The sequence below is a fragment of the Anabrus simplex genome, chromosome 1 (genome assembly GCF_040414725.1).
Source record: "Anabrus simplex isolate iqAnaSimp1 chromosome 1, ASM4041472v1, whole genome shotgun sequence".
Classification (NCBI taxonomy): domain Eukaryota; kingdom Metazoa; phylum Arthropoda; class Insecta; order Orthoptera; family Tettigoniidae; genus Anabrus; species Anabrus simplex.
The window spans coordinates 659,673,164-659,694,789 of NC_090265.1; the positions used below are offsets into that span (position 1 = coordinate 659,673,164).

Sequence of the window (21,626 nt, forward strand, 5' to 3'; positions counted from 1 at the left end):
TGAACAACAAAGGTCATCTCCAAATTGTCCATCACAAATGCATGCTGATTATCTCTAAAGAGTGCCTTATACTGCGAAAACGATCGCTCGACACCACAGGAAGTCAGACGAGCATAGTTAAAGAGAGGAATGTCACCAACAATAACGCCATCAATTTTGCCAACATGAGCACCCTCTAATACATTAGAAATTTGGCACATTGTTTGAAATCCTCTGTTCATCCTGAACAAATTTTGATATTTGACCTTTAACAGTCCCTGTACCTGCGAAGCCGGGAGTGAATCTAATGTATTTTCAACAGCGCGCACTTCCTTCACTGTTTTGGACAACAGGTTAGTGGATTTTTCAAGTATGTCTATAGTTTTACACAAGAAGCTTAGATTGGCAGATATAAACGCCAAATCGTTTTTCAAAGAGCTGTCTTTTAGTATCTGTTGAAGAATCTCAATTGACGACGCGTCGTTTTTATCTAGCACGTTCACAACGGATGCAAAACTTTCGAAATTGTCTGCATAGTATACCACAACGCTAAGCCAGGTACCCCACCGCGTAACAATAGGCAGAGGAGGAAGCGCAAGATCTGGGTTTTTCTCTTTAAAGAGATCGATTCTTGAGGGTGCTTTTACGAAGACTTTTTGCCATTAGACACTAATTTATCCACTTGAGGATACTGAGCCCGCACAGTTTCACATAACCTGTGTAGAGCATGAACAACGCAAGTTACGTGCATCATTTTTGGAAAGCTCACAGAAAGGCCTTCGGCTGCCTTTTTCATGTAAGCTGCACTGTCAGTAAGGAAAAGCAATACATGGTGGTATTTTATACCTTTTGGCCAAAGTAAGTGCATGGCTTCATTGAATAACCTAGCTACAGTGACATGGTTTGCAGCAAGCATTTCTTTACACGCTAGCAAATAAGAATGTTCGCAAGCAGTTTTGTCATTCTTCAACACACCAACTACAACATTTCCTACGTTTCTGCTACTTGAATCAGTGGTTTCGTCAATGCTCACCCACAGTTTTTTGCTATCACATACTGCCCGAATTCTCTGTGAAGTTTCTTCGTAACATTCTGGAGGATCAGAATTAATGTACTTTGTTAGGAAATTTCTCAGTTCCGGATTATTTATTTTACCAAGAGCTATGTCGGCGTAAACAAATGCTCTGCACACATCTAAATAATACTGGGAATATTTAGATGGGCCTGCATTTGAAGTAGCTGGTTCAGCTATTAGTAATTGTTGCGAACGCACACGCGAAGCAGCCGCAGTATGCTTATTTCCAGACAAATGCTGGATTACTTGAGAACGTTGATCTTCACGTACTGTTTTACCACATGGTTGGCAAAATAAATACTTTTCCATCGGTAGTGAAAATGCTTTTAAATTCCACTACATGTTGTTGAAGACGCGACCTTGTACTCGACTTCTCTTTTGGCATTATTTTTCAGGTTACGACACATGCATTTACGCAGAATCACTGTTTCAATAAAAAGAATAGCAGCAGACACTGAAGGAAATATTTCTTATAAATCCATACAAAATCACACGACCACGGGAATGATATATGGACCCGAACAGCTAACCTTACTCTTAGAAGTGATGAAATTCCACTACCTAATGGTGGGGCAATATTTTTCCGAGTTTCCCATGTCGTAACGGAATTACGTCACCTTATCTCTCCGTGATTGCCTTTCGCTGATATTCTATAAACAAAACCAGAGAGGGCTGACTCATAAAGAGTTGGAATGACATAATGCAAAGAAACATCTTGTGCAGCAAATCAAATCGCTGTCTAAATGTAACGACGTAGCCAGTGATCAGCAAGTTTTAGAACTTATGGAGGGAAGTCCATAAATAGCCGAAACATTCAGATACATTATGTTAAACACGCTGTTAAAAACAGTACCGTAATCGTAAAATGAAAATATGAGCATTGTTTTATAACACAGAAGCATTTTAAATTTTATTGATCAACAAATATTGCCGATTTATGTGCTTATTATAGATTTTCTTAAAATATGTATTTACATTTAAAAAATGTGAAAATGTGTTTTTATGTGAAATAAGATTCAGTTTTTACACTTGGGGATGCACAATAGGAATAATGAACTTCGTAATTTGCGTTAAAACTTACGCAAAAAAAATATGTAATTACATAAAAATCCGCTCCCTAGTGATTACATCCCTCCATAGAGGGTTGGCGTCGGGAAGGACGTCCGGCCGTAAAACAGGCCGAAATCCACATGTGTGGTACAGTGCGAACCCACCTATGTGGGACAAGCGGGGAAGAGAAGAAGAAGATTACTATTAGCTTCCGGAATCCACACGAATCCACTAAATTTCCTTTTTAGGTATTCTACACTACCTAAACTCTGGAAGTTTGGACACCTATCAAAATAAAATTCTGGATGAATGGGCCCCCCTAAACTGAAATCCTGGCTACGCTACTGTGTTTGATAGTAAGGAATGAATTCCAAGTTCCTTCAACATACCAGTAATGTGGGAGCATTACTATATTTCCATGGAATTGTATGAATTCATTACCTTCTTTTTATTATAAATAAATTATTTCATTGAAACACTACAGCTATTAGGGTATGACCCTTCTCAAATATTATTGCTTATGATATTCTATTTTACATACATGTATTTCGTGATCATTTTCTATTCAATCTTTCCCAGTGAAGAGCTAATTCTAGGATTTTCTCATTTCAGCATGACAAAAATTTTAAAATGCGCTGGGAATGATGATATAGTCACAATGAAAGCACAAGATAATGCAGACACAATTACATTCATGTTTGAATCACCCAATCAAGAAAAGATTTCCGACTATGAAATGAAACTGATGAATTTGGATCAAGAGCACCTTGGTATACCAGTAAGTTATACTTTGTTAAATTTTTACTTTATTGTGCAGATTTTTGTTTTACTTATTTGGACAAAGCCATTTGTTATTGCAAATCGATGGCTCATTTTTGTTGTTTCATCATCTGGTATGAACATGAGGCATTGGTCATGTTCTGGAAACCCTCTAGGTGGCCTAAGGCTCACTTCATTAAATCTTTTCTCATATTGCATTATTACTGTCTGTACTGTCTCATATTCTTTTAAAGAAGTAAAACCAACAGTTTGAAGTATTGAGTAGGTATACAGAGCTAAGGCCCTCTTTGACTACAGTGCCTGAAGGCTGGTCCCACTGATTAACATTTAACAATATGTTTAATGTTAAAACTGTTAAATGTTAACTGCTGACACCATCAACATGTTAACTGTTAAATGTTAAATACTGTTTCATTTAACATTTTGTCCACACTTATGAACATGTTAAACTTGACTCTGCTGGGCTGAGTGGCTCAGATGGTTGAAGCGCTGGCCTTCTGACCCCAACTTGGCAGGTTCAATCCTGGCTCAGTCCGGTGGTATTTGAAGGTGCTCATATACGTCATCTCGTGCAGGTAATTTACTGGCACGTAAAAGAACTCCTGCGAGACAAAATTCCAGCACATCGGCGTCCCCCAACACCGTAATCGTAGTTAGTGGGACGTAAAACAAATAACATTATTATTAAACTTGGCGTCCTTTGTTTATATACAGGTAGTTCATCATATCAGTTCGTGGGAATACATTCAGGTGGTGTCTTGTATTTTCAAACAAGGCCAATGGACTCAGGCGAAGAGAATTTGGCCTTCGTTATTGCCACTGTTGCTTCTTACAAGATCTTGAGAAGGAGGGAAAGGAGATCGTGGATACAAAAATATCTCGGTAAAAGGCACAATGTGGATGACATTCTTAATGAACTAAAACTAGAAGACAAGTTTGGATTTAAAAACTTCCTGAGAATATCTGAGCATGATTTGAATGTAGTTTTGGAAAAAATACTTCCTACCATAAGAAAAAAAGGACGCACAGTTACGAACCGCTATTCCACCTCACCTGCATCTTGGGATAACTCTGCGTTTCCACACAGTATAAACTTTGTCCACTCCCATCCGCGACATCAGGCGTTTCTGAACTTCTTGCAGTTCTCAACTGTACTGGGAATGGAGGGAGGCTTTTTTTTTTTCTTCAGTGCACTCGCAGGAGCAATTATAGATAATTTTGAGTTCCTGGAAACTGTTGGCTTTCCTCGCTTTATGTCGGTATTCCTTTGATGAGACACTCCACAAAGAAGGCCTTTCTATTATATCATTAATTAGATCCGGAGTGATCTCTTTGCTCCACTCCATTTCTGACTATTAATTTCAGTATAGTGCAGAGAGAATGACACACGTGTGCGGACTGTATTTGTAGCTTGTAGCTATAATTCCTATTTTTCACGAGAAGCATGTCATTTAAGCTATCTGTTGGCATGGAAACAGCACGGAAGTTGCCGAAGCTGTGCGGGCATCTCACGAGCAATAATCCACTTGGGAACGGAAAACACGCCAACATGTTAAAAGTGTTAACCTCGACATTCTGAGTTAACATGCAAAGTCAATTGGAAGGCGCAATGACAACATACATGTCAATTCTAATATGTTCAATTTAACATGTTGGTGTTAAAATGTTAAGGAGTGGAAATTGGCCTTAACAAAGCAGTAGAGAGAATACAAATATAGTTTTGTTTTCATTGTTTAATTTGGTGAAAGTTTCTAGCTTTTATTTTCTAGTAAATTTTTATGTGAAGTGTTTTATTGAATAATTTTTGTTTTATATAGGAAACAGATTATTCCTGCATTGTGAAAATGCCATCCACGGAGTTTGCGCGTATTTGCAGGGACTTGAGTCAGTTTGGCGAGAGTGTTGTGATATCCTGCAGCAAAGAAGGTGTTAAATTCTCCTCAGCTGGCGACATTGGATCAGGTATTTAGCGTGTCCTGTATTTTGTTTCATTTCATTTCTGGTCAGAGTTGGAATTTCATTAGATTTGCGTTGATAACATTTGTACTCAGATAGGAAAGCCAAGAGTGGCATAATGCTCTTAAGTCAGGAAAGTAGGATGAGTTCATGTGGTATGAAGACAGAAGCAAACAATATAAGAAAATAAACCTGGGCCCAAATAGTACAGCCTCACATCCATGCCTAAAGGTGTGGCTGTGTGGTTTGGGTCACGTAGCTGTCAGCATACATTCGGCACCTTTATGATAGTTTGCATGTCTGCATTGCTGCCAGTTGGGGGTACACTGTGTATTGATGCCACTGTTTGGGCACCCTTTTCTGTGACGGGTTTTTTTGGTCTGAATTTGTAACCATATTCTCCTTCATTGAACTACCTGTCACAATGCTTGTGAATAAAATGATGTTCTTAAGGACGTTGCATGTTTTTTTTTTTTCCAGCAATGTATTTCATATGAAAGGATGTGATGATTGAACACCAGATTTTGTAGTATCATCTTTCAGTAATGTATAATGTATGAAAATGTACTTTGTTAATCAGCAAATATGATAAATTGCATGCATCTTGAGTATTCAACCTGAAGGTTGGTTTCATTCTCACAGCTCTGCCATCAGCTGCCATGGATGGCCTAGACATCACTGAATAGGCATTAAATTATATATTTTAAATGGCCTTTTTTTTTTAAATTTAAGTGCCTATTTTTGTATGTTCTGTCTGCCTTTTTGCTTGTTCTTGGTTGCAAAGTCTACTCCCATTTATTCAGTCCTCATTGGTAGCTTTTATTTTCCAGAAGGTCGTTTATCCCCCTTATTTATTCATCTGATCTTCCTATCCTGACTAAAATACATTTTACTTGTAACTCTGAAGTGTACTGTAATTTGATTCTATGGCTCCTTTGTTTTTTCCAGCGAACATCAAGTTAGCACAGACAGCCAATGTTGACAAGGAGGAAGAGGCTGTGACTATTGAGATGCAGGAACCAGTTTCGCTCACCTTTGCGTGCAGATACTTGAACTCTTTCACTAAGGCTACCTCATTATCTCCAGTGGTAAGCACTACCTTAGAATATTTTTGTTTTCATTGAAGGTATGTTTTCTGTAATTTCACATCTTTGCTTCATACAATTATTTATTTTTGTTTTATATTTTTCACCATTTTATGGGTAAGTTGTAAGTCCTTTGCTTGGTAACAAATAGGTCTCTCAGGATGCAATAGGAATGTTTTTACGAGGGTTGAGGCAAAAGAAATTCCAACAATTTTTTTCTTGCAGATTAGTGAGCGGATCACAGACTGCTATTTGTTGCATGGAAGCTACGCAGGCATAGTGTGTAATCACAACAGATGGCTCTGCGATTGCTGGTAGCACAGAGAGCACTGTGAAATCAGTTGTGTGATGGAAGTGATCCGCATTGAGCAGCACACACATCAAAATAGCCATTTTCCGGGGTAGAACTGTGCGAGAATGTCGCAGTGAATTGGTGGCAGCCCTGGGGAGTACGTGATGCCCTCCCATACCGTACAGCAGCATGGTGTGTAGGAACGTTTCAGCAAGGATGTGTGGCAACCTGTGATCAGCAATGCTTGAGACAGCCTGTCAGGAATTGGTTACCGTCCTGTTGCCAGAGTGCTAGGTGGTCGGAGCATGTTGCATATCGCATCCACCATTAAACTTTTGTCAGTGCATGCAGTATTTATTATACGCTATAAATTTCATTTTAATTGTTTATTGAAGTGCAATTACCGTATTTACTCGTGTATTAGACCCCTTGCCCCCTGGCTTTTTGAGACTAAGAGAATGGAAAAAGTAAATCTCACATATTAGACTCTGTAACGAAATTCGGCTGAGACCAACGACTACAATTCCACTTCGTAGCAGGTACTACAAGCCGTAATGCAGCTCTGATGACGTCGTACAAATACGTGTACAAGTTCGTGCACATTTTCTTGATCCCTCAGCTGCCTTGTGCCAGATCGGCAGAGCTTGGTACTCTTTGCAATCAGAGCTGACAGCTTTTATCTGCGACAGCCATTACAGCAGTAGGAGCATCTCAGAATATTGTCCGAGTTTGTAGGTGGATTACCGTAAACGGAGAAATAGGCCTACTACTTTTTTATTCTCGACTTTCCAACTACAGCCTATCACGGTACATGTTAAGGAATTGGTTTAATGACGAGTAAAATAACTGATTTAAAGGACTTACATTAAATTAATATTCAGTTATACTGTACTTTAGTCTGACCAAATATCCCTGCTGTTCAGAGGATGCACCTTTTCTTTTACAACCTGTCCCGGTACATCTCGGACGAACTGAGGCTATTCCAGGTCCATCACAGGAGTCTATAAAAGTGTTGTTAAACATATTTCATTATTTTGATTACTATTTTTAGAGGCATAGATTTAACATTATTTTTCTTATGTATTTAGGGTGAGAACTGGGGGAAGACGATTTTTGGAGGCATGACTGCGTCTTGGAAAATTATGTCAGAAAATACGAGTATTCCTCCGTAGACTTGCAATCGGCCATCAGTGAATGAATTGTGACTTAACATGTCCCGTAAAAGCTGATATAATCAATAATTATGACGCAAATGGGGGTTTATGAAAATTTGCTTTGAATTCTTAACCTTATATATGTCAGTATGACGAACATTGTTACTGTTGGTTCCATTGCCGGCTGGTTGGCCTCACAAGCAGGAAGAGAGGCAGAAGTGCAAACCTGCACTCACCGCAGCTTTCTAAACTGAGAGATCTCAAGGTTCGTCTGTCCAACCCGCCCGATTCAAGCCCACACCAAAGTTGTGTGATACGTCTGTCTTATAGTTAAGAGATGTCTGTCTCTGTAGCTTTAGCACTATTAGCTGCCGTCCTCGGGGCCCCGAGTTCGATTCCCGGTATTGCCAGAGATTCAAGAATAGCAGGAAGGTTGTTATGCAGTAAAATGGCACATGCAAGTCATCTCTCTAAGGAATGTGCCTGAAAAGAGCTGCACCACCTTGTGATGAGTTTACTTTAGTTGAGATATATTCATGGATGATGCATTAACAGCAAGGTTTAAAATGTGATGAAAGCAATTTAATCTAATAGTTATGATTTTACTTGGCAACGTACCAGACAAATAATAATAATAATGAAAATATGGAGACAACGAACGAAGCTAACTTTTTATGATAATAAAACGCATTTCCTCCACCACACCTTTAGATATCCATAAATATAGTGAACTTTCCTAATGTTCTATTCTTTTATGGATCTTCTGGAACTATCCTTCATGCACTGAGAAATACCATACCTAACCTAAATATTGCGATCTATCTCAAATCAAAGAGAATGTATCAAACTAGTGGAATAAATGTAGAGAATAAGCATGAAATATAATTTAAAGTTCTGCCACAATTATTTAAATAATAATGCTTCCAGTCATCGGTATTACATTCACACGTACGGTACTCCTGACATTCGCTTAGACTGCCCCTATTGCGATCAGCTGTTGGGAGAGCACGCACGCCTACAGTACAGCTTGCTTACATCACGAAGGCAGTGGTATCGGTACAATAACGGCGCAAAATCGTACTTCATATTATAATGTATCGATTACCTGTAACAATGCATTAACAACTTCCTTTGATAGTGACGTTTGTCTAGTTCAATTGCCTGCTGTTAAGTGAGTTTTGCTCCAAATTATGGAGGTAAATAGTACGAAACATAGTTTCACCACAGCTTTCAAATTAAACGCTGTGAATTTAGCGGAGAAACAAGGGGTGAAGTCAGCGGGCAGGACATTTAATGTGCAACCAAACACGATCAGATATTGACGCAACCAAAAAGAGAAACTGGAAGTAGCAAATAAAAGTTTGCAAACTTTTCGTGGGACCAAAACGGGCAAATATCCTGAGATTGGTACCAAAGTGCTAGAATATATAACAGAGTTGAGAAATGATGGTTTTGTTGTAACTCATGATATGATACAGTTTAAAGCACTGGAAGTGGCAAGAACATGGAATCTCAGTCGACAACAGTTCAAAGCCAGCAGGAGTTGGGCTACACGTTTCATGAAGAGAAATGGTCTGAGTTTGAGAAAACGAACAACTATATGCCAGAGACTACCTCGGGATTATATGGATAAAGTCATCACTTTTCATCGTTGTATCATTCAGCAACTACTTGCTTACTCAGATTGCCAACACAGGCCAAACTCCGATCTATTTCAACATGCCCCGAAACACTACTATTCATGAAAAAAGGTGCTTCTAATTTTGTAATGCTTATAAGTGGTGCTGTGAGAATGAGATGTACAGTCATGCTGGGCGTAACTGCCAATGGTAGGAAGCTTCCTTCATACATAATATTTAAACAGAAGAATCTACCAAAAGGAAAATTTCTGAGCGGTGTTCATGTTCGAATACATGAGAAAGGTTGGATGACAGCAGACCTGGTTCAGGACTGGCTGAAAACCGTGTGGGGTCATCGTTCTAGAGCTCTACTGCAGCAGAAATCCTTAATTGTGCTAGATAGCTTTAGGGGCCATTTGTTAGATGCCATTAAGGACGAACTGAAATCCCTAAAGATGGATCTTGCAATCATCCCTGGAAGACTAACATCAATCCTCCAGCCTCTAGATGTGTCCATTAACAAGCCATTTCACATGAAAAGGCTTTATTCGGAATGAATGGCTTCTGCTACACATACATTCACACCAACTGAGAGAATACAGAGACCATCTCTAGAAACCATATGTGAATGGATTCTCACTGCATGGACTATTTATCAAGAACGAAACTATTGTGAAAAAAAAAAAAAAAAAGGGGATCTCAAATGCTCTCGATGGGAGTGAAAATGACATCACGTGGGATGGTAACACCGGCAAAGTGATTGATTATATTTACAATATATGTAGGCTAAAAGTAATGTGTTCACCATTTATTGTCTCTTTAAATTTATAAATACTGGCTTCAAACGAAAATAGCCAGTAAAACTCAGAATACATTCATAAGTTTGTTAAAGAATCGTGTAGATTGTTTACATGTACAATTTATAGAAGTCGTGTTCACTTCACAATATTTGACGCTATCGCATATTGGACACCCCTTTGACTGTAAAAGTGGGGGTGGGGGGAGGGAAGGGGGTCTAATACGCGAGTAAATACGGTATAAGAAATTTCAATACATCAAGTAAATATTACTTCAGTCTTGGGACTAGTTTCAGCCACTTAGTGGCCATCTTAAGCGAAATAAAAATTTAACAGGTTATGTGATAACTAAAACATATGTATTCCAGACAAAGACAATGTTGCAGGATTAATTATTTATAACATCAAAATACATAACAAAAATTATGGTTATGATCTTCTTGTCATAATATGATGTCTTTAAGTTGACTTAGGACCTCAGGAGAAGTAAATCGGGAAATGATAGCCAGAATTAGGAATGAATAAACATACAGAAAAGAAATTAAAAAGGAGAAAAATTATTTATGAGACACTTTTATAGTGAAATGTACAATATATCTAATGTCTGATGTAGAACAAGCACTGACTTGCTGGAGAAAGCGGGAAGGCTATGTTTATAAAGGAGTGGATAGGGTACAAGCACTGACTTGTTGTAAGAAGCAGGCAATGTAAACAAAGGAGTAGATAGAGGAGGTAAGGAAGGGATGGGAGGAGAGTGTGCCACTGAGAGGGGAATTTAAAGAGATTATTAAAGAAAAATTATTTTTATCTAAGAGACATGATTAGTAAAGATAGGAATTAAGAGGTCAAATAAAATGTTTGATTTCTCTGAAATTTCATTTAGATTAATGTTAGGATTGAAAAACTATTCCAGATGGATTAAACAATTTTCCATAACATTGAGGAGGGGGGCTCTTTCTATAACTGAGAATTTTAATGTCTTGGTTGATATTAGTGAACTCATGGTTAGTATCACCCGTGTGCTGTCCCATGGCCGAAAATCTCTCGGGGCGTTAACATGCTCTTAAGTATCGTGTATGGAAGCTCCTACCTACCTCCTACTTATTGTTCATAGCAATAAGTTCACCAAGTCAGATGTTTGTAGACTAATTTGTATTAATATTAACGCATCTTACGTCTGTCAAACAGGTAGGAGCTTACATAGAAAACACTAACAGCATGTTAACGCCCTGAAATACAACAGATTTTTGGCCATGGGACAGCACATGGGTGACACTAACCATAAGTTTGTTAATATCAACCAAGACATGACAATTCTCATAAGTTATACAAAAAGGCCCCTGCTCAGTATTATGGAAATTTTTTATCCATCTGGAACAGTTTTTATCAATCCTAACTTCAATCTAAATGAAATTTTAGAAAAATCAAACATTTTATTTTACCTTTTAATTCCTACCTAAGTAATTGTGCCTCAGATAAAAAGAATTCTTTAAATTTCCCTCTAAGCAGCAGTCTTCACATCATTCAGTCCCACCTTAGATACACCTTCTCTCTTCCCTTCCCTTCTCTCCCCTACTTTCCCCCTTCCTCTCCTTTCCCTATCTACTTCTTTGTTTACATTGCGTGCTTCCTACAAGAAATCAGTGCTTGTTCCCTATCCACTCCTTTGTTTCCATGGCCTGTCTGCTTTCTCCAGCAAGTCATTGCTTGTTCCACATCAGACATTAGATATACTGTATATTTCACTATGGAGGCGAGTCTCATAAATAATTTTCCTCCTTTTTAATTTGTTTTCTGCATCGAGCTCGATAGCTGCAGTAACTTAAGTGCGGCCATTATCCAGTATTCGGGAGATAGTAGGTTCAAACCCCACTGTCGGCAGCCCTGAAACTGGTTTCCTATTTTCACACCAGGCAAATGCTGGGGCTGTTCCTTACTTAAGGCCACGGCTGCCTCCTTCCCACTCCTAGCCCTTCCCTGTCCCATCGTTGCCATAAGACCTATCTGTGTCGGTGCGATGTAAAGCAACTAGCAAAAAAAAATTCTTTTCTGTATGTTTATTCATTCTTAATTCTGGCTGTCATTTTCAGATTTACTTCTTTGCCTGAGGTCCTAACGTAGACATCACATTATGACAAGCAGATCATAACCATAATTTTTGTTATATGTATTTTAATGTTATAACTATTCCTGCAACATTGTCTTTGTCTGGTATACATACTGTATGTTTTAATTATCAAATAATCTGTTTAATGTTTATTTGGCTGAAGATGGCAACCAAGTTGGCTGAAACTAGTCCCAAGACCGATGTAATATTTTATATATTGTATTGTCAGTTTCTTACAGTGCATGCAATATCCACTGCGATGCGATTTTGCGCAGTTGCAGCTCTGTCCGCAATAACCTGTGGATGGTGTGTTTCTTGATGCCACTTGCCCTCTCTAACTCCAGTAGCATCCATCGTCTGTCTTCCTTCAGGAGTTGCTCGATGACGGCACGTGCCACGTCAGTCCACACACTGACAGGTCGTTCCTAGCATTGCTGATCACCGGTTGCCACATGCCCTTGCTGAAACTTTCCTACCCACCATGCAACTACTGTACGGTATGGGAGGGCGTTATTCCCAAGGATTTCCACCAATTCACTGTGACATTCCTTCGCATTCCTCCCCCTGAGAATGGCTATTTTGATGTATGTGCACTGCTCAACATGGGTTACTTCCATCTCGCACGATGCTCGCCACACAGCTGATTTCACTGCGCTCCCTGTGCTACTACCAGCAATCGCAGAGCCATCTGTTGTTGTGAATACACACTATGCCTGCATAGTTTCCGTGCGATAAATAGCCATTTGTAATCCGCTCACATATCTGCAAGAAAGAAATAGTATAACAAAATATAATATTACAAAAACATGTCATTTTATTTCTAAATGTAAACTGAGACTTCTGACTCCTTTTGTCCAGTAATGACATATGCATTTTTGTTTTATTTGTGTAGTCTTGTGATACCCCCATTCCACTCCTTTTCTTTCTTCACCCACTGAAATAATTTGCTGCATTTAAGCTAAATGTCAGGTCGTAATCTGTAAAGAGTTCTGTTCTTCCGAATTTTTAGTCAGTTGTGGTAAGATAATTACCTTAGACCCATTGAAACAGTTTTGTAACCAAGTACTTACAAAGTATGACTTGCTTATAAAGAGATTTGTCTACATTTGGACATTCACTACTGCAGATGCAGTGATTCTCAAAGTTGGATTATGATCTGGAATGCAAATAATTGTTTTAATAACATGAAAACAAGGAATAAGCTGGATCTTTTTGCTGAATGGCTTGCAGATACATTTTTATTCTAAAAAACAAAGTTTATTTTAATACTTGATCAGAAGTAGAATTTATGGCCAACAGCATTCATCACTCTCGGTGGTGGTGATTCATATCTGTAGGCATACAAAAAGACATCTATTTTGAAAAGTTCTGGGCTAAGTAATTCAGGCAGTAGAGCCCAACAAGGCAGGTTCGGTCCTGGCTCAGTCCAATGAGTGGTATTACTGTATAAGGCACTAAAATATGTCAGCTTTGTTTCGTTAGATTTACTGGCACGTAAAATAACTGCTGCTGGACAAAATTTCAGCACATCGTTGTCTCCAGAAACAATAAAAATGAAGTCGACAATATGTCGACATCAGAGCTGCTTTGGTAAGCTCTAATGTTGACATACGGAGTTTTAAGGTTAACTTACGTCTGTCTAAAGGTTTTCTTTGACTAGTAATATATATAAATAAAACAATGTCTGTCAGTCCTTTTGATTTTTGTGGCAATTTCAGATTTTTACACATTTCATGCCTGAAATTGAGTAGCGAAAAAAAAGTTTCATGTTTTAAGTATGTCTGTTCCAACATCATGCAAGAACTGCTGAGGTAATTTATTGAAATTTGGTATTCAGACTAAGGTGCACCTGGATTACATTTTAGGGTATCATTTGTTTCAGAATTCAAATTTGAACACTATCTTATAAAAAATTGTAAAATACAAACTGAAATATCACCTTTAACCACTCAGGCTGGTTCGACGTTCATTGTACGTCTGTGGGATTATACTCGTTCAGCCGGTTTGATGTACCACAAATGGCGGGTGCGGACGGAAGTTCGAATGTCTATTACACATGCATCGCTGCTGTTTTCTGGGATCATTATTCATTCACCTTATGAATCGAGAAGTTGTGTACTTTCCTATCATCTCTGTTTCATAATAGAACTAATACGAAATTGATTGATATATGTTGCCTCTGACTCATATCGATCAGGAATAGAACATGAAACACACTCTGTTGAGTTTCAAGGAAGTTTCTTTAGAAGATATCATGTCTTTTTCTGCCATCTTGAGAATGCTTTGTGAACTATATTTAACTTGAAAATTAATGCCACATATAAAGGAGAAGTACCGAAAGCAAATACTTCACGGATATTTTTTGCTTTGCAGGTTAGAGGTCGGGCTTTCGCATTCTCTTATGGGCACAGAGATTATTCCTTTGATAGATGACGGCAGTGGAAGTGATATATCGGGAAGTAGTGTTTTCGGTAGTGATAAGATGGTGACTATGTTCAGTAGGAGGTTACTGTAGAAGTGGCAGACGGCGCAGATGAAGGGAAAAACAGCTTCAGCAGTAATAACTGCTTCCGCTGTGGCAAGATTGTGGCAAGAATTAGATTTCATCACCAGTACACAAAATATCAACAGAAAGCATTTCGATTCTGTTTTAGATGCTTTTCTGCTGGTGTGTGGGTTTTTTTTTTTTTTTTTGCGACAAAGTGATGACCTGTTTGAGAGACAAATAGGTATGCGGCAGAATGTGTATTTGTCGTCCTCTTGAAACCAAGGTCGCGCTCCAGGAAGTCAGAGCCATTAAAAAAAATCTCGTGCAAGATCCCCTAACGTAATTTGTCAGAGAAGAACGATTCCGCTTCGAAAGAGGTACAAGTCTTATTTCAGCTCTCTTGACAATCGCACAAATTTGTGAATAGTTTTGTCCATACTACCCACGCATTAAAAACGTGTCGAAATCGTGTCGGTACATCAGCGTTTTGTAGTTACAAATGTCCACCAGTGTAATGGTTAGCACAGTTAGAGAAACTGAGTTCGATTCCCGGTACGTGGTAAAAAGGTACATATAACTCCCCTCCACTGTGGGTGTGTCTAAAAAGAGCTGCACCATCTCGAGATGAAGAAACGAGTTTACTTTAGTTGCAAAATATTCACAGTTGTTGCTATTAATATAGCAGGCGAGATCCTTAACAAAGCGATCGTTTAATATCTCGTAACTCAGGTCAGTATGCTGTAGGTATTTTTTGGAGAGAAATAAGTTTAAAATGTGATTAAAAATATCCAATTATAAAAATTGTTTTACTTGCCAACGTACCTAACAAAGAATAATAATAATAATATTGATTTTATCTCCCTGCTTACTTTTAACGATTTTTGGAGATGCCATACAAAACATGCTAGAATATGCCCATACCATTTAAGTCTTGATGTTTTTACCTTTTCGCTTAGCGACTGCTTTAATTGTATTACGATGGATCTCTTCATTCTGGACCTTATCTCTTGTTTTCTGTTGCACTGACCCCAGGAACTTCATTTCTGCAGCATGCATTGATTAAAAAATGGAGACAACGAATGTACGAAATTAAACATTATGATAAAAAACGCATTACCGCCACACCTGTAGATACATAGGAAATTAAAAGTTTTTAACAGTTACACCTTTTCAATACAAAATTTTTGCAATGAAACATTCGTTTGGTACTAGTTTCGACCTAAGGTCAAGGTCATCATCAGCCAATAACGCAAATTGCACAACATATCAAATGGTCCATAAACAATGTACATATTGCATCAAACCACAATATTTTTACAGCATATGTACGTTGTTTGTGGACCATTTGATATGTTGTGCAATTTTTGTGTTGGCTGGTGATGACCTTGACCGTAAGTCAAAACTAGTACCAAATAAGTGTTTATTTTTAATGTAAACGGCATTGCAAACATTTTGTATTGAAAAGGTGGAACTGTTAAAACTAAAACTTTTAATTTTCTATGTAATCACAGTTCAGTATGGACCAATCAACATGAAGTTTATATCTCTTTCAACACCTGTAGATATCCACAAATGTGGCAAACTTCCCTGTTATTTATTTTTATTCTTTCCGTCGTGGAACTTTTGGCACTGAGTGATAGCATATCTAACCTAAACAATGTGTTCTCTCTTTATCTCATTTACAGCTGTTTAGGTAAATCCTGATGTGATAAATGTAGATAATAAGCATGAAATATACTTAAAAATAAGGGTCTGGGTTTCAACAGTCGCAGTTATTAAAAGAATGCGGAGCACACTCCGCCCCTCCCCGTGGGTGGGGGACACAGACGAAGAATACGCCCACGGTAACGCCTGCCTGTCATAAGAGGCGACTGAAAGGGGAAAGGGGCGACCAAGGGATGATCGAATTAAGACCATGAAACTACTTGTAATTGGAACCATTACGCGGGGAATACCATGGGTTGCCTTTACTTGTGAGTAGTACCACTGTAATACCAATATAAATGGTCCATTATTGGACATTATAAAATTTCCAGCTAACTCATTCCTGGCTGCCAGCGTTTCGCCGCAGTGTGCTAAGTCAGGCTGCATTGGCACTGCCGGTGGCTCCAGTTAGCCTACGCAGTGGCCTCCATGGTATGCATTGGCCATGCCAACAGATTTCGTTCTGTTCTGAACGTAGCCAAAGACGCATGAGACTAGTGGAGAGAAAGTGCTCAACTAATCTCGCCCGACTATTCCCCTCTCTGTCCGCCATTGATCAGCGCAGCTGTATTCACCCTTTTCATTTCAAGACTGCAGTTTCCAGTAAGCATCTGCTTCGCGATGGCTATCAACAAATCTCAAGGCCAGACCCTTCAGGTTGTGGACTTGACATGCGCTAGAGCTGCTTCTGTTCTCGAGTTGTCGGCAGCAGATCTGCAGTTTTTTATTTGCTCACCATAGGGTACCATAAAAATGTCTACCAGGGAGTGTTGGGGTCATTTGAGGAAGTTATGCTTGTATTATCCAGTAATATAATGTAAAGTAGCTATATCTTGACCCTTTTGAACTTGTCATTGATGGGTAGTTTAAAATATATATGGTATTTATTCATTGGTTATGTTTCTTTTTTCTAGGTTCAGCTTTCAATGTCGGCAGATGTCCCTCTTGTTGTAGAGTACAAAATTGGAGATATGGGCCACATTCGATATTATTTGGCACCCAAGATTGAAGATGATGAGAATTAATGAAGTTTCCTGTACTCTTAATGTTACCTGTAAATGATGTCTGAGGAGTTTTACTCTTATAATGTAATGCGTTGTACAGTATTCTTGAATGTTGCACATGAAAAAAGTTTGCAGGACATGTCATTTCATTTGCAACAGCAAAGTACTATTGGCAAAATGTTTTATAACGGTATCTTTAATAAAATATCACATGCTTTTTTTATTTTGTTTGTGTTTTTTAGTGACTATTTTCTCATACATAGTTTAATGTAAAGAATATCTTTAGGCCGATGACCTTGATGTTGTGCTTCTTAAAACAAATCATCAGAACACTACTACACAAATATTGCAGAAATGTGAGCATAATCAAAACAAACAAAAAAAACTGAAGGAATCTTAAAACTGGTCAGAATACTGTATTTACCCTTTTTTTTTTTTTTTTTTTTCAGTCATCAAGTTTCCATTCAGTTTCCTGGGTGTAGTTTATGAGCGCTCTCCAAGACTCCATCCCAATTGATTCCTTTGGATGTGGTATATCTTCCTTCACTTGGTCCAGCCATCTTCTTCTAGGTTTTCCAACAGATCTTTTTCCAGTAATCTCAGTATGCAGTCATTGTTTTACAATTCTTCTTTCTGTGATGGGTTTGACGTGACCAAACCATCGCAATCATGCCCTAGTTATGATTTCCTTCAGGGATTGGTTTATTCCAGCTTGTTCTCTAATCTTCTAATTTTTTACTTACTCTTTCCTAGTCTTTTGAAGCATGCTTCTTAGAAACTTCATTTCTGAAGCCTGCTGTCGTCTTTTTTGGTAGTTGTGCATGTTTCTAGCCTATAAGTCAATATAGGAACAAAGTATGTTTTGATCTTAATGGCGCTTGTTTATTCCAGAGCAGATATCGAACTTGCTGATAGAATTGACCTGATTTCTGAATACGGTTATTTAATTCAAGCTGTATTCTGTTGTCACTTGATATTATGCATCTGAGGTACTGATACTGGTTTACTGTTTTCAATTGTACACCCTCCAGTGTTATATTATCTTCTCTGTCTAGTAACAGACATTGCAGCAGTTTTTGTAGCACTTTCAGTCCATATTTTTTCAGATTAAAGACGTTTAGCCTTTTCTGGACATCCATCTTGCTATTTCCCCAGATAACTATATCATCTGCAAAAGCAAATGCTTTAAGATCCATGTTTGTGTTCTGCTTCACTTTCATAATTTCATCCATGATGGTGATGAATAGTAATGGTGAAAGGGCACTGCCTTGTTGCATGCACTCTTCTAGATGTATGGAACCAATCTGAATATCCATTTCCTACTTGAACACAGCTGCAGCATCCATCATAAATTATTTTTATTCTCTGAATGAGTTCCATAGATACATTCTTCTTTTTAAGACACTTCCATATAGTTGTTCTAGGGATGCTGTTAAATGCTTTTTCGATGTCTAGAAACATAAATGTCAAGTTACGATCTTTCTCCCAGTGCTTTTCTAATATCATTTTCAGTGTGAATATGAGGACTCTAATTGATTTATCTTTCCTAAATCCATATTGTTCTTCTTTGAGTTGGGGGTGCAATAATTTTCCTTAATCTTTTCTCAAGAATCTTCTCAAATATTTTTAAAGCATGGGACAGTAAGGTCTATAGTTGCTGCACTATTTTAGACTTCTTTTCTTGAACAGGGAAACTATAACTCCTTTTTTCCAGTCATCTAGTATTATTTTATCTTTCCATATTGCCCTTATCACCCTCTATAACCATTGAATTCCTTGCGGGCCAGCAGCATTAGTTCATCAAAGCCAGTAGCTTGTTCATTGCACATACTTTAAAGGGCTGATTCTACTTCACTCAAAGTTGGCTGCATTTCTTGATATATTATCACTGCAGTTTGACTGAATCTGTGCATTTTTATTTTCGTTTATAAGACTTAAACCAAATTAACTGTAATAATATTGATAGTTACCTTTATAGGAACACTTGGATACATTCAATTTGGTAATTTAAATCTTCAAGAAATAGAAGAGTTTGTTCTTGACTTCTGTCTGGAACAACTGTTTCAATAATAAAAGTACTCTGCTTCAGCAGTTGACATTTGGAGAACCAACCTTATACATAAAGGGAGAAAAAAGTGCTTTGCAGTGTATGCAATAGTGCATATGAGGGGGGATCAAATACACTGACTGACAGTGACAATGCAACACCAAGGAGGAGTGGTTCGAAAGGGATGAAAGTTGGGGAAAAAACAGAGACGGCACGGACGAATAATTGATGTTTATTTCAAACCGATATGCAGGTTACACAATGCGCACGGCATCGACTCAGTAGGATGTAGGACCACCGCGAGCGGCGATGCACGCAGAAACACGTCGAGGTACAGAGTCAATAAGAGTGCGGATGGTGTCCTGAGGGATGGTTCTCCATTCTCTGTCAACCATTTGCCACAGTTGGTCGTCCGTACGAGGCTGGGGCAGAGTTTGCAAACGGCGTCCAATGAGATCCCACACGTGTTCGATTGGTGAGAGATCCGGAGAGTACGCTGGCCACGGAAGCATCTGTACACCTCATAGAGCCTGTTGGGAGATGCGAGCAGTGTGTGGGCGGGCATTATCCTGCTGAAACAGAGCATTGGGCAGCCCCTGAAGGTACGGGAGTGCCACCGGCCGCAGCACATGCTGCATGTAGCGGTGGGCATTTAACGTGCCTTGAATACGCACTAGAGGTGACGTGGAATCATACGCAATAGCGCCCCAAACCATGATGCCGCGTTGTCTAGCGGTAGGGCGCTCCACAGTTACTGCCGGATTTGACCTTTCTCCACGCCGACGCCACACTCGTCTGCGGTGACTATCACTGACAGAACAGAAGCGTGACTCATCGGAGAACACGACGTTTCGCCATTCCCTCATCCAAGTCGCTCTAGCCCGGCACCATGCCAGGCGTGCACGTCTATGCTGTGGAGTCAATGGTAGTCTTCTGAACGAACGCCGGGAGTGCAGGTCTCCTTCAACCAATCGACGGGAAATTGTTCTGGTCGATATTGGAACAGCCAGGGTGTCTTGCACATGCTGAAGAATGGCGGTTGACGTGGCGTGCGGGGCTGCCACCGCTTGGCGGCGGATGCGCCGATCCTCGCGTGCTGACGTCACTCGGGCTGCGCCTGGACCTCTCGCACGTGCCACATGTCCCTGCGCAAACCATCTTCGCCACAGGCGCTGCACCGTGGACACATCCCTATGGGTATCGGCTGCGATTTGACGAAGCGACCAACCTGCCCTTCTCAGCCCGATTACCATACCCCTCGTAAAGTTGTCTGTCTGCTGGAAATGCCTCCGTTGACGGTGGCCTGGCATTCTTAGCTATACACGTGTCCTGTGGCACACGACAACACGTTCTACAATGACTGTCGGCTGAGAAATCACGGTACGAAGTGGGCCATTCGCCAACGCCGTGTCCCATTTATCGTTCGCTACGTGCGCAGCACAGCGGCGCATTTCACATCATGAGCATACCTCAGTGATGTCAGTCTACCCTGCAATTGGCATAAAGTTCTGACCACTCCTTCTTGGTGTTGCATTTGCTCTGTCAGTCAGTGTATAAACGGGATTTAAAACAAAATTATGGAAAAACAAGGCAATTACAATTTATCTTTCCACATAGTTTCGTGCTTTGGAAATGCATTTGTCCCAGCGTATGGGCAGCTTTTTGATGCCCTCATCATAAAAAGAACAGGGTCGTGTCACCAGCCAGTTGCGCATGAAGTCTTCCACACTCATCTTCAAATCGTTGCCCTCCTAGAGCTTCTTTAAGCGGTCCGAACAAATGGAAATCGCAGGGCTGCAAGGAGGATGATCCAGTGTAGACCAGTGCATTTCCTGTAGCTTGGAGACAGAGCTGCAGTATAGGGCCGCGCATTGTCGTGGAGGACGATGACCTGTTGAATCAGATGGTCTCATCTTTTGCGGCGATATGCAACCCTCGCCTTGTTCAACAGCTCGCAGTAGTAAGCAGCATTGATTGTACATTGCTCATGCAAAAAATCAATTAGCAAAATGTCTCGCAGATCGAAAAAAACCGTTCCAAGAACCGTGCCAGCTGATGGTCAGTCTTGACTTTTACTGGTGCTGTCTCCCCTTTCCTCCACCACTCCTTACTGGCTTGTTTGGATTCTGGAGTGTAGCGGTGGACCCATGTTTCGTTGCAGGTGACGATCAGGCTCAAAAATGCATCACCGTCTTCTGCAAACCTTGCTGTAAGCCTTTGACAGACCTCCAAATGTCTCAACTTAAGATTTTCGGTCAAAAGGTGAGGGACCTATCTGAAACACACTTTATGGAAGTGTAAGTCGTTCGTGATGATTGCTTGACAGCTCCCATAACTTATTCAGACTTGTTCTGCAATTTCTGATACTCTCGATCATTGTCAATAATGTCTTTACCCTCTGTGGGTGGGGGCCACAGACGAAGAGTACCCCCACGGTATCCCCTGCCTGACGTAAGAGGCGACACTAAACGGGGCGATCAAGGGATGAT

General features: G+C 39.6%; 1 protein-coding gene across 1 annotated transcript in view; it reads left to right on the forward strand.

The window, feature by feature from the left end:
* Positions 1 to 17,313, forward strand: part of PCNA (Proliferating cell nuclear antigen) — a 33,553-nt gene extending 16,240 nt beyond the window's left edge. The window contains exons 2-5 of the mRNA XM_067145248.2: positions 2,717 to 2,882; positions 4,702 to 4,846; positions 5,789 to 5,928; positions 17,001 to 17,313. Of these exons, the coding sequence (XP_067001349.1) occupies positions 2,717 to 2,882; positions 4,702 to 4,846; positions 5,789 to 5,928; positions 17,001 to 17,111 (562 nt within the window). The 3' untranslated portion in view covers positions 17,112 to 17,313. The remainder of the gene's footprint in view (positions 1 to 2,716; positions 2,883 to 4,701; positions 4,847 to 5,788; positions 5,929 to 17,000) is intronic.
* The last annotated feature ends 4,313 nt before the right edge of the window (positions 17,314 to 21,626 follow it).